The 10,243-nt window shown below is 44.7% G+C and overlaps 1 protein-coding gene across 1 annotated transcript in view; it reads right to left on the bottom strand.

The window, feature by feature from the left end:
- The window catches only part of FBXO10 (F-box protein 10), an 85,621-nt gene that overhangs the window by 23,945 nt on the left and 51,433 nt on the right, over positions 1–10,243 (bottom strand). The window contains exons 4-5 of the mRNA XM_008074148.2: positions 3,740–4,330; positions 361–1,194 (exon numbers count right to left, since the gene is read on the bottom strand). Coding sequence (XP_008072339.1) covers positions 361–1,194; positions 3,740–4,324 — 1,419 coding nt within the window. The 5' untranslated portion in view covers positions 4,325–4,330. The remainder of the gene's footprint in view (positions 1–360; positions 1,195–3,739; positions 4,331–10,243) is intronic.

Here is a 10,243-nt window from a genome sequence, read left to right as displayed (position 1 = left end):
TTGGTGAGACCTCATCTCTACAATAAATAAAAAATTAGCCGGGCGTGGTAGCATGCGCCTGTAATTTTGGCTACTCGGAAGGCTGAGGCAGAAGGATTGCCGGAGCCCAGCAGGTTGAGGTTGTGGTAGCCGGGAGCGGCCACTGCACTCCAGTCTGGGCGACAGAGTGAGACTCAAAATAAATAAATAAATAAATAAATAAATAAATAAATAAATAAATAAATAAATAAATAAAAAAATACAAAACAACATGAAACCCTTCCTCAACATAGCCCATAGGAGCCCTCTCACCAATCACAGGTTTCTGATGACCCGATGAGGCAGTGAGGCCTCATGGGTCTAAAACCCTTATAAGAGCACCTTGCTATTATGTATACACCGCACTGCATAAGTCAGGTTCCGGAAGATGTTTCCTTCCATCTTGGCTCGGCCGTAGGAATGCACAATAATACCTCCCCTCCCATCCCGGAAGAGGCACTTGCGGATGAGGCAGCCCTGCACAGAGTTGGCAAGTGCCATGGCCTCCTTGTCCTTCTGCAGCTCCTGCTGCAGTGAGTTCAGCACTAGGCAGCTGGGCAGCTGAATGGATGCTCCTGGCAGTGGTGGGCCCAGAAAGGAGCCTCCCAACACAGAGTGTGGGCCTTGCACTTGGTAGGACAGTCTATATGTGAGCTGGTCCTCGTCTTCATCTTCACCGCTGGGACTCAGGCCTCCGTCACTGCTGTCTGGGGTCTGGGACACCCTTTCCCCATCGCTGCCCACCTCTGCCTCCTGTGAGCCCACCTTGGAGTCTGGTTTTGGAGAGCTAGAGGCTGGACTGGTAGGGCTCTGGCTGCCCTCAATAACAATGTCACAGGTCCTTGGGCTCCAGGCCTGATCCTGGCTCTCTAGGTCCCAGGACATTAAAAAATCAGAGTCTTCTGTGGGGAACAGCGTGGGAGAGGACTTAATAAGCCCTAGTAGATACTTGTAGGCCCAGTTCTTATCTGCAGATGGGTGACCCTCAACAGTCACAGAGTTGTTTTCGCTGCCCACAAACTCACAGTTTTCCAGGACACACAGGGGCACGTTATGCAAGAAGACATGGGTGTTTTTGAAGATGCAAAACTTCACTTGGCAGGTACCTGGACCATAGACCTGGATGTGCCCATTCTCAAAGTTGCAGTTGTCAAACTGGACATGACCTGATGTTGTCTAGGGAATGAAAAGGAAAAAATGGCTATAAGAGGAATATAATTTGTTTTGCTGGTCAGCACTCAAACTCCTCTTTCAGGAGGTTGGAGCATAGAAAGGCCATTTGCTCTGCTGATCACCTCCCTTTCCCCACCAGGACATGAGTGTCAGCTGGCCCCAAAAGGAACTGGGAATCTGCCCTGTATCAGAGAGGGAGCTGCCCACCCTTCCATCCTTCTAATCCCAAAAGAACAGGGTTCAAGAGTGGATGACAGCAGACTCTGTAGCATAGCCCTTTCTACAACCTCAAGTTTTAAGTCCTGCCTGGGCTGGGACAGACACTGGGGGAGGCCCAGCCACAGATGCTGAAAAAGAGTCCTGTCTAAGTGGCAAATGGTATGAGCAGGGGCAGGGCAAAAGACAGCAGGTCATGCCTCTAGAGATGGGGACAAATTATGCTGCTGTGGCCAGGAAGCACTGAACAGTAGCTAAGAGCATGGGCCCTGGAGGCTGACTGCATGTGTTACCTTGAACAAATGACTTCATCTCTCTAAACCTCAGTTTCCTTGTCTGCAGCATGGGGCTCAATAGTTAACAAAGCACAGTGCTAGGCACAATGTTGGCACTCAGAAGAAGTTAACTACTATCATCTGGGGTCAGGGGACACAAGGAGCAATGTCCTCAAGAGTCCGGGGTGAGAAGTACTAAACTCTACAGCATAATTCACCTGAGCCCCTCAGCTCACTGGGCCTGAGAACAAGCATGGTGAGACCCATTTGCTTTATATTCCTGAAAGAGAACAGTTTCTGCATTTCACACAAATTTCAACAAATGTATTAGAACCATAAAATGAAGAGTGTCTTATGATCCCATTTAAAAATCCAAACATATCTACTCCTTTAACAATTTAAAAAAATTCTCTAGTAGTGACCTCCCTTGATAGCTTGTCCCAAAACTTAACTTACTTTAACCTTTCTAAGGCTTCTTTCTTAGGGCTAATCTAATTTTTCTTGCTGCTACTTGAGTCCATTCCCTCTAAGGATAAAAGTCAGCTCTTGGGAGAAGCAGAGTCTTGGAAGTAACTAAAACTGCTGTGAAATCACCTTAGCCTTTGCATTTTTCCAGGCAAGGTCATCTTGGGACCCCAGGACTCTTTAGTTAAAAAACAATTGTGGACTGAAAAACTAACACATGCCAAGCAATAGACCAGATGGTGGGCTACAAAGAAGTCCAAGACCAGGTCCATCCCTTGAAGACCTATGGTTGCACTTCTTAGGGGGAAACAGAGACTGCAATTAATATATTACTCTAAGAACAAATTTGTTATAAAATGTGAAGGGTCTGGAACATTCTTTCTTTCTAGAGACAAACTCTTCTTCTGGGATTGCAGACCAATGCAAGAGAAGCTCATCAGTTCTTCTGAAATATTCCAGGGCTAACAAGTAGGCTTTTAAGCTTCCAGATAATCCAGCATGATATAATTTTATAAGTGCTTAGATTTGAGTTTTAACTTTACTAATTACCCACATGAGAAAGTTCCTTAGCATCTCTGACCTTCAGTACCCCTCATCTGTAAAATAGGGATACCACATCTACTCTGACTTCCACAAATGTTTGCTGTGGGATCAAATGGGGTCACAGTTGGAAAGTCACCTAGATTATGAACACAGGCTTTGCATCTTAGCTCTGTCTCTAAGTCTGAGACCCTAAGTATGCCACTTAATCTTGCTGAGACTCAGTTTCCTCATCTATAAAATCAGATGACACTACCCATCTTATAGGGTTGTGTGGAGGGGGAGAATAAATGAGATAACGGCTGTAAGACATATGCCTTGCGCATGCTAGGTGCATCACAAATGACTGGTATCACAATGATCATTATAGACACAGAGACATTACATTGCTATTGATAGTAATAGCAGCAATATAATTTTATTGACAAGGTTCATAATATAAGTATTGCAAGTACTGTAGTCAGTTACTAGCCAATGTATAAGCTGCAGACTGTCCTGCCAGGAACTACCAAAGCCTTGATGTATGCTTTGCTTTGAACCCACTTTCTGCTTATTCATGGCAAGAATGTATTGGACTAATATTTCCTGACCTTCTTTCCAGTCACCCTTGAGAAGTAGCTGATCCTGGTAAAAGCCTCACCTTCCTTGACCCTGCACAGGGTGGTCCTGTGTAGCCTCTTTTCTTTCTTTGTGCCTCTCTTTCTAACATGTTCTCTGCTTCTTGTCACCATGTGACATGCTCCTAGAACCTGGCTTTCCCACCTAGCTGCTCTACCTGTGGCTCCAGTAGGTTCAGTGGGAAGGGAAGAGGTACAAAGCAAACCTCATCCTTTAATACAGCTTTGCCAGGAATAATTTTGCAGAATTTTGAACTATACTGATCTTTGTGCTTATGCTTATTCCTCAAATGTTCAGAACTCAGAGGAGCGTGCATGTAGTAATAACTACTAAACTCTCAATTCCAACAAAAAAGGGATTGCAAACCCAACAAAAAGAGGTCAAGCACCTGGGGTCAGGACTGGAAAGGCCATCTATCTGATGTGGACACCCACCTTGTACATAATGGGTGAGAACCAGGTCGGCATGAAGATGAGATTGCACACACGTGTGGTTGAGCAGCGCTGATCAATGCTGGCTAGCAGGGTTACTTCGCCCAGTTTACCGTGCCCTACAATCTCCACAGGCACCTTCAGGATGATTTCACCTTGCTCTTCATACACACCTGGGAAGAGCACAATTCGGTCATATAGACTGGCCATAGCCAAAGCACTGCTCAGGCTGTCAAACTCATGACCTGGACCGACACTTAAGGTACATCGTTCCCTTCTCCGGCGGAACAGAGAAAAGCAGATGGAGGACTCCAAGTCCAGGACATTCTTGGTCCATGTCTTGGAGGCAAGGTAATGCTGCTTGAAGGCCTCCCTCCAAGACTCAGGCTCCACGTCAGGCTGGTTGGGCCAGTTGGGGTGGCGGCACTCTGTGCATCCCAGACACAGCTGCCGCCAACGAGTACCGTCGAGACTGAGGATCAGTTCGTACCAGGCCCTGCATACCAGGCTGCAGCGGCCCAGGTCGGGAAGGTGCAGGTAGGCTAAGATCATGCGCCACAGCTCCAGGGGGAGGCCACCAGCCTCCATGGCCACCTGGGAGACAGACACAAAACAAAAGAGGTTTTTGTCTACCCTTCTTACTGGTTCCCTTCTTAAAATATCTCCTGCTGTCTTTTGAGGGCAGGGTGAGCAAGTGAACAAGGCCTATCCAACCAGAGGACTCCATCCCCTTAATCTGAATCCTACTCTGAGATTTTTCTATGTGGAATTAGGAAGGAAGACTCTTTCTCTTTGGTTAGATACTATAAGGATATGACCCCAGAACTGCCAGGTTCCTCACCTTGTGTAGAAAACCTTGTGGTATAAGAGCCAAGCAGAAATGAGCAGAGGTGAACACAGCTAAAAAAGAGAAAGAAAAAATATGAGCACCTATGTGTGTGTCCTGGTAGGACTGATTCCAGATTCTTGAAGATGCTCTGAAATCTACGGTTCTTCCTTCAGTTTTGTGAGGTATCCCAAATCCCCTTCCAAAAAGTTCCCTTTTTGCTTAAGCTGGTTTGATATGGGTTTCTGTGACTTGCAACTACAAGAGTTTGGATTCACAGAAGGAGTCTACCTTTGGCTGTTATGGTCCTAGGGCTCTGGATCTCCTATACTCTCAGGGAAGAGTCCTCTATCTATTCACATCAATAGGAATGAGAACTGAGGCGGTGACCATCCGTCTGTCTCTCCTTGCTCCCAGATCACATAATGACTACTGTTTTCCCAAGTGGGGCAGCCCTAGGAAAGACTGCTGTTGAGATAGATGCTGTGGGGTTTGGTCCTGGCTCTGCCACTGCTTGCAGAGATATCCCTAGTGTCCTGAACACCTACTAGACTGGTTGCTCAGCCATCTGCTTCTTTACTTTCTCTGGAAAATATTCTTCCTCCCCATAAATGACTCACACCACATGATTACAGCAGTAGGGCTCCCTACAGATTTGTGTATACAACGATTGCTCAAACCCCTGGCTGTGACTATTGGACTCTGGATAGTTGCAACTGGGCCACTGAGACTCACTCCAGGAGAATATGAGTTGTGATTCTAGAATCAGGCTGGCTTCATTCTTTAATGGGAATAAATTGAATTAATGACTTCTTTATCAAGCTATAAACTCAGGATAGCTCCTGATGATCATTTTCCCCCAAGAGTGGGATGGGGGGATGGGACATAAAAAGCTGATCTACATTGAGAGAAGAATGAATCAGACAGAAATAAAGCAGAGAAAGGGGATAAGCAAGGGGAATCCAGTTTCTCTATAGCACTGCAGGTCATAGCTATTCTCAAAGCTCAGCTTTATCCTTGCCCTCTGAGTGCCATCAGATATCTCTATACTCTTTCGATAAATTATCCTTTTGGTGTAAGCTGGTTCATTGAATTTCTATTCTTTATACCCAAAGGAATCAAATTTACAAGTCAATTTCCCTGCCCAAAAAACAAGGGAGTTGAGTTAGATGAACTAGAGCAACTTTCAATCTGAAATCCTTTAGTCTCTAGACCAGCAGTCCCCAGCTTTTTGGCATCAGGAACTGGTTTCACGGAAGGTAATTTTTCCATGGAGCAGGGTGGGGAGGTTGGTTTCGGTATGATTCAAGTGCATTACATTTAGTGTGCATTTTACTTCAATTATTATTATATTGTAATATACAATGAAATATAAAGCATCACCACCTCAGATCATCACACATTAGATTCTCGTAAGAAGCTTGCAACCTAGATCCCTTGTATGTACAGTTCACAATAGGGTTTGCACTCCTATAAGAATCTAATGCTGCCGGGCTCGGTGGCTCAGCCTGTAATCCCATGCCTTTGGGAGGCTGAGGTGAGTGAATTGCCTGAGCCCGCGGGTTCGAGACCCGCCTGGGCAGCGAGACCTCATCTCTACAATAAATCAAAAAATCAGCCGGGTGTGGTAGCGCTTGCCTGTAATTCTGGCTACTTGGAAGGCTGAGGCGGAAGGATCGCCGGAGCCCAGCAGGTCGAGGCTGCGGTGGCCGGGAGCGGCCACTGCACTCCAGTCTGGGAGTCTCACAGAGTGAGACACCAACTCAAAAAATAAAAAAAAAGAAACTAATGCTGTGGGTTGATATGACAGGAGGAGGAGCTCAGGCAGTAATGCCATTGACGGGGAGCCACTATAAATTCAGATAAAGCTTCACTCACTCACCAGCTGCTCACCTACTGCTGTGTGGCCCAGTTCCTAACAGGCCATGCCTAGGTTCTAGGAACGAACCCCTGCTCTAGACAACTGAAAACCAGGATCAGAAACAACTGACCTTAATCAAATTGTTCACTTCTCCAAGGTCTTGGTTTTCTTCTAAGTTTTATGAAAATGTTGATTATACTTGTCAGTTATCTAAGCCCTAAGAAGGCTAGAAGTACAAATGTGTGATTATGTCGAGAAAAAATTCTGAGTTTCAAGACTGGTGTAGCTTTAACGCTGCAGATCAGACTGGAGCCCAGGTATGTTGGCTCTTCTATAATGATCACTCAGTGAGACTTTACTAAATCCTCAGCAGTGGAAGAAAGCCAGGCTCTGGAACATTAAACCTTATTAAGAAAAGGCTGGGCTATTGGCAACTACCATTCACCCAGATGGAAGTCACTTTATTTATGGAGGGTTCTGTGACATTAATACACTGATATCTCCTGTTCCTCACTTAGTTCCTTTTAAAAACATTTTTAAAAATTAATTATTTATTTTTCTCAGTCAGAGTCTCACTCTGTTGTCCAGGTTCCAGCATGGTGGCATGATCATGGCTACTATAGCCTCAACTTGCTGGGCTCAGGTGATCCTTCCGCCTCAGCCTCCTGAATAGCTGAGGCAGGCACCACCACACCTGGCTAATTTTAAAAATCTATTTATTGTAGAGATGAGGTCTTGCCAAGTTGCCCAGGCTGGTCTCGAACCCCTGAGCTCAGGCAATCCCCTTGCCTTAGCCTCCCGAAGTTCTGGGATTACAGGTGAGCCACTGTGTCTGACCCTTTTTATTTTTTTTTAATCTGAGATGGGGTTTTGTTATGCGGCCCAGACTGGTCTTAAATTCCTGGGCTCAAGCGATCCTCCCACCTCAGCCTCTCAAGAAGCTGGGATTACCATGCTGGCTCATCACTTCACACTCTCAGTGTCTTTAGGAGAAAAATATTCTATCCATTCTCTATACATTCTATAGCTAAATGATCACATCCATTCCCTTGGCTTCAGCTACCACTGGAAACGAATGACTACAAAATCTGAATTTCCAGTCCTACATGTCTCTTTCAAGCTCCATATGTGAATGTACATTGTTGGGCATTTCTACTTGGATGTTCCAGAGATACCAAAATCCTAACATCATGTCCAAAATGGAAACCCAACTACCACTTCAGGTCATGAGAGAATAACCAGAATCGGATTTTCTCTCCTGCCATAAACAATTATAAAGCTGGACAAAATATAAAAAGCAAGTGAACAACATATGCTTTCAGGCACCGAGGTGCAAGTTGCTCAAGACTGTGATTTTTGAGGAAAGGAAGCATAGGAGATAAGTGCCAGAAACATCCTGGCTTTCATTCTGGGGTACTTTCTTACTGTGGTTTAGGGAGATGAAGCCCAAGCAGAGTGGTCTCACTGAGCTAGCAGATTTGCATTTTGTATTGCTGAAGAGGCTGGCATTTATGAGGCAAGAAACCAGAACAGAGAGCAGCACAGAGTGGTATGGGGCAGGGAGGGCAGGCAGTTTCCTGCCTGAAAGGTGGGCTGTACGTGTGCAGGAAGAGACTTCGTCAACTCTAGTAGAGATAGCCTGCTATGGATTGAGAACTAAATAGTGATATGAGAAATCATGTAGAGCTGGGAGACAATGGAATGCCAGCCCAGACAATACGGAGTGTTCACACTGAGAATCAGAAAGGATATTCCAATTCAAATAGGAAGAATAAAAGTGAGCCTGACAGTATCAAAAGGTTCCACCAGTGATTTAACTGCCTGATAGAGTAAAGCTTAACACTCTAAGAAAATACAAGGCCAGGTACCATGGCTCACGGCAGTAATCCTAGCACTTTGGGAGGCTGAGGCAGGATTGCTTGAGTCCTGGAGGTTGAGATCAACTCGGGTGACAGCAAGACCTCATTACTATAAAAAGATCAAAAAATAAGTAGGGCATGGTGGCGCCCCCCTGTAAACACCTCTACTTGGAAGGCTGAGGCAGAAGGATTGTCTGAGCCCAGGAGGTGGAGGTTGAGGTGAGCCATGATCATGCCACTGCACTCCAGCCAGGGAAACAATGTGAGATCTTGACCTAAAAAAAAGAGCCGGGCTCAGTGGCTCAGCCTGTAATCCCGCGCCTTGGGAGGCTGAGGTGAGTGGACTGCCTGAGCCCGTGGGTTCGAGACCTGCCTGGGCAACTTGGTGAGACCTCATCTCTACAACAAATAAAAAAAAATTAGCCGGGTGTGGTAGCATGCGCCTGTAGTTCCAGCTACTTGGAAGGCTGAGGTGGAAGGATCACCGGAGCCCAGCAGGTCGAGGCTGCGGTGGCCGTGAGCGGCCACTGCACTCTAGTCTGGGCGACAGAGTGAAACTCCAACTCAAAAAAAAAAAAAAAAAGATAAAAAGAAAATGAAAAGACAAGTGACAGAATGAGAGAAAATATTTGCAATGCATATATAAGACAAAGGGCCTGTATCCAGAATATTAATAAATCCTGCAGTCAATAACAAAAAAAAATCCAATAAAAATGAGACAAAAGATTTGAAAAAAACCTTCACACGCAAAAGAAAAATTAGTGGCCAATAAGTCCATGAAGCTCACAAAATTTATGAAGCTCAATATCATGAGTATTCATTATTACTCCATCTGTCATAAAACCATGAGATGCCACTACACACACATACATTAAAATGGCTAAAATTGAAAATACTAAAAGTATCAAAGATGTGAAGCAACCAGAACCCTCATGCATTGCTGGTAGGAGCATGAAATACTAGAATCACTTTAGAAAACCATTTGGTGTTTCTACTATGGTTAAACATACACCTATTCTATGAATTTCAGTCTTAGATATTTATATAAGATAAATGAAAACGTGTTTACAAAAAGACTTATAAAAAATGTTTTAAAAATCTTTATTCATAATAGTAAAACAAACAAACAAAAGCTGGAAACAACCAAAATGGCCATAAACTGAAGAGTGGATAAAGAAGTTGTGGTGTAGTCACACAATTCAATACTATTCAGCAATAAAAGGGGATGAACTACTGATACAGATAATAACATGGATGAATCTCAAAAATAATATGCTAGGAGCAAAAGAAACCAGTCACAAAAGACTACATATTGTATGATTCCATTTAGGTGAAGTTCAAAAACAGACAAAAAGAATGTATGGTGATAAAAATCAGAACAGTGGCTGGGTGCGGTGGCTCAAGTCTATAATCTCAGCACTTTGGGAGGCTGAGGCGAGAGGACTGCCTGAGCCTAGGGGTTCCAGACCAGCCTGGGCAACCTGGTGAGACCTCATCTCTACAATAAATGAAAAAAATTAGCTGGATGTGGTGGCATCCGCCTGTAGTTCTAGTTACTTGGAAGGCTGCGGCAGAAGAATCACCTGAGCCCAGCAGGTCAAGGCTGCGGTGGCCATGGGTATGCCACTGCACTCCAGCCTGGGTGAAGAGTGAGACTCCAATACACACACACACACACACACACACACACACACACAATCAGAACAGTGCTTACCATTAGGTGAGAATTGACTTGAAGGGGTTACTAGGGAAATCTGCGGCGAAGGAAATGTTTTATATTTTGATTGATGTCAGTTACATGGCTGCATATATCTGAAAAAACTCACTGGACTGTACACTTCGGTCATCTTACTTTTAAAAATAATGTATATTATCCTCTCTATATCCCTGCACCACCACCTGTACTGTATTTCCTTTTTTTTTTTTTGAGTTGGAGTCTCACTCTGTTGCCCAGACTGGAG

This window comes from Carlito syrichta, unplaced genomic scaffold (genome assembly GCF_000164805.1).
Source record: "Carlito syrichta isolate Samal-C Ts95f unplaced genomic scaffold, Tarsius_syrichta-2.0.1 Scaffold316346, whole genome shotgun sequence".
Lineage (NCBI taxonomy): Eukaryota > Metazoa > Chordata > Mammalia > Primates > Tarsiidae > Carlito > Carlito syrichta.
The sequence above is the reverse complement of the archived record's forward strand: the minus strand, read 5'-3'. Positions and strand labels throughout refer to the sequence as shown.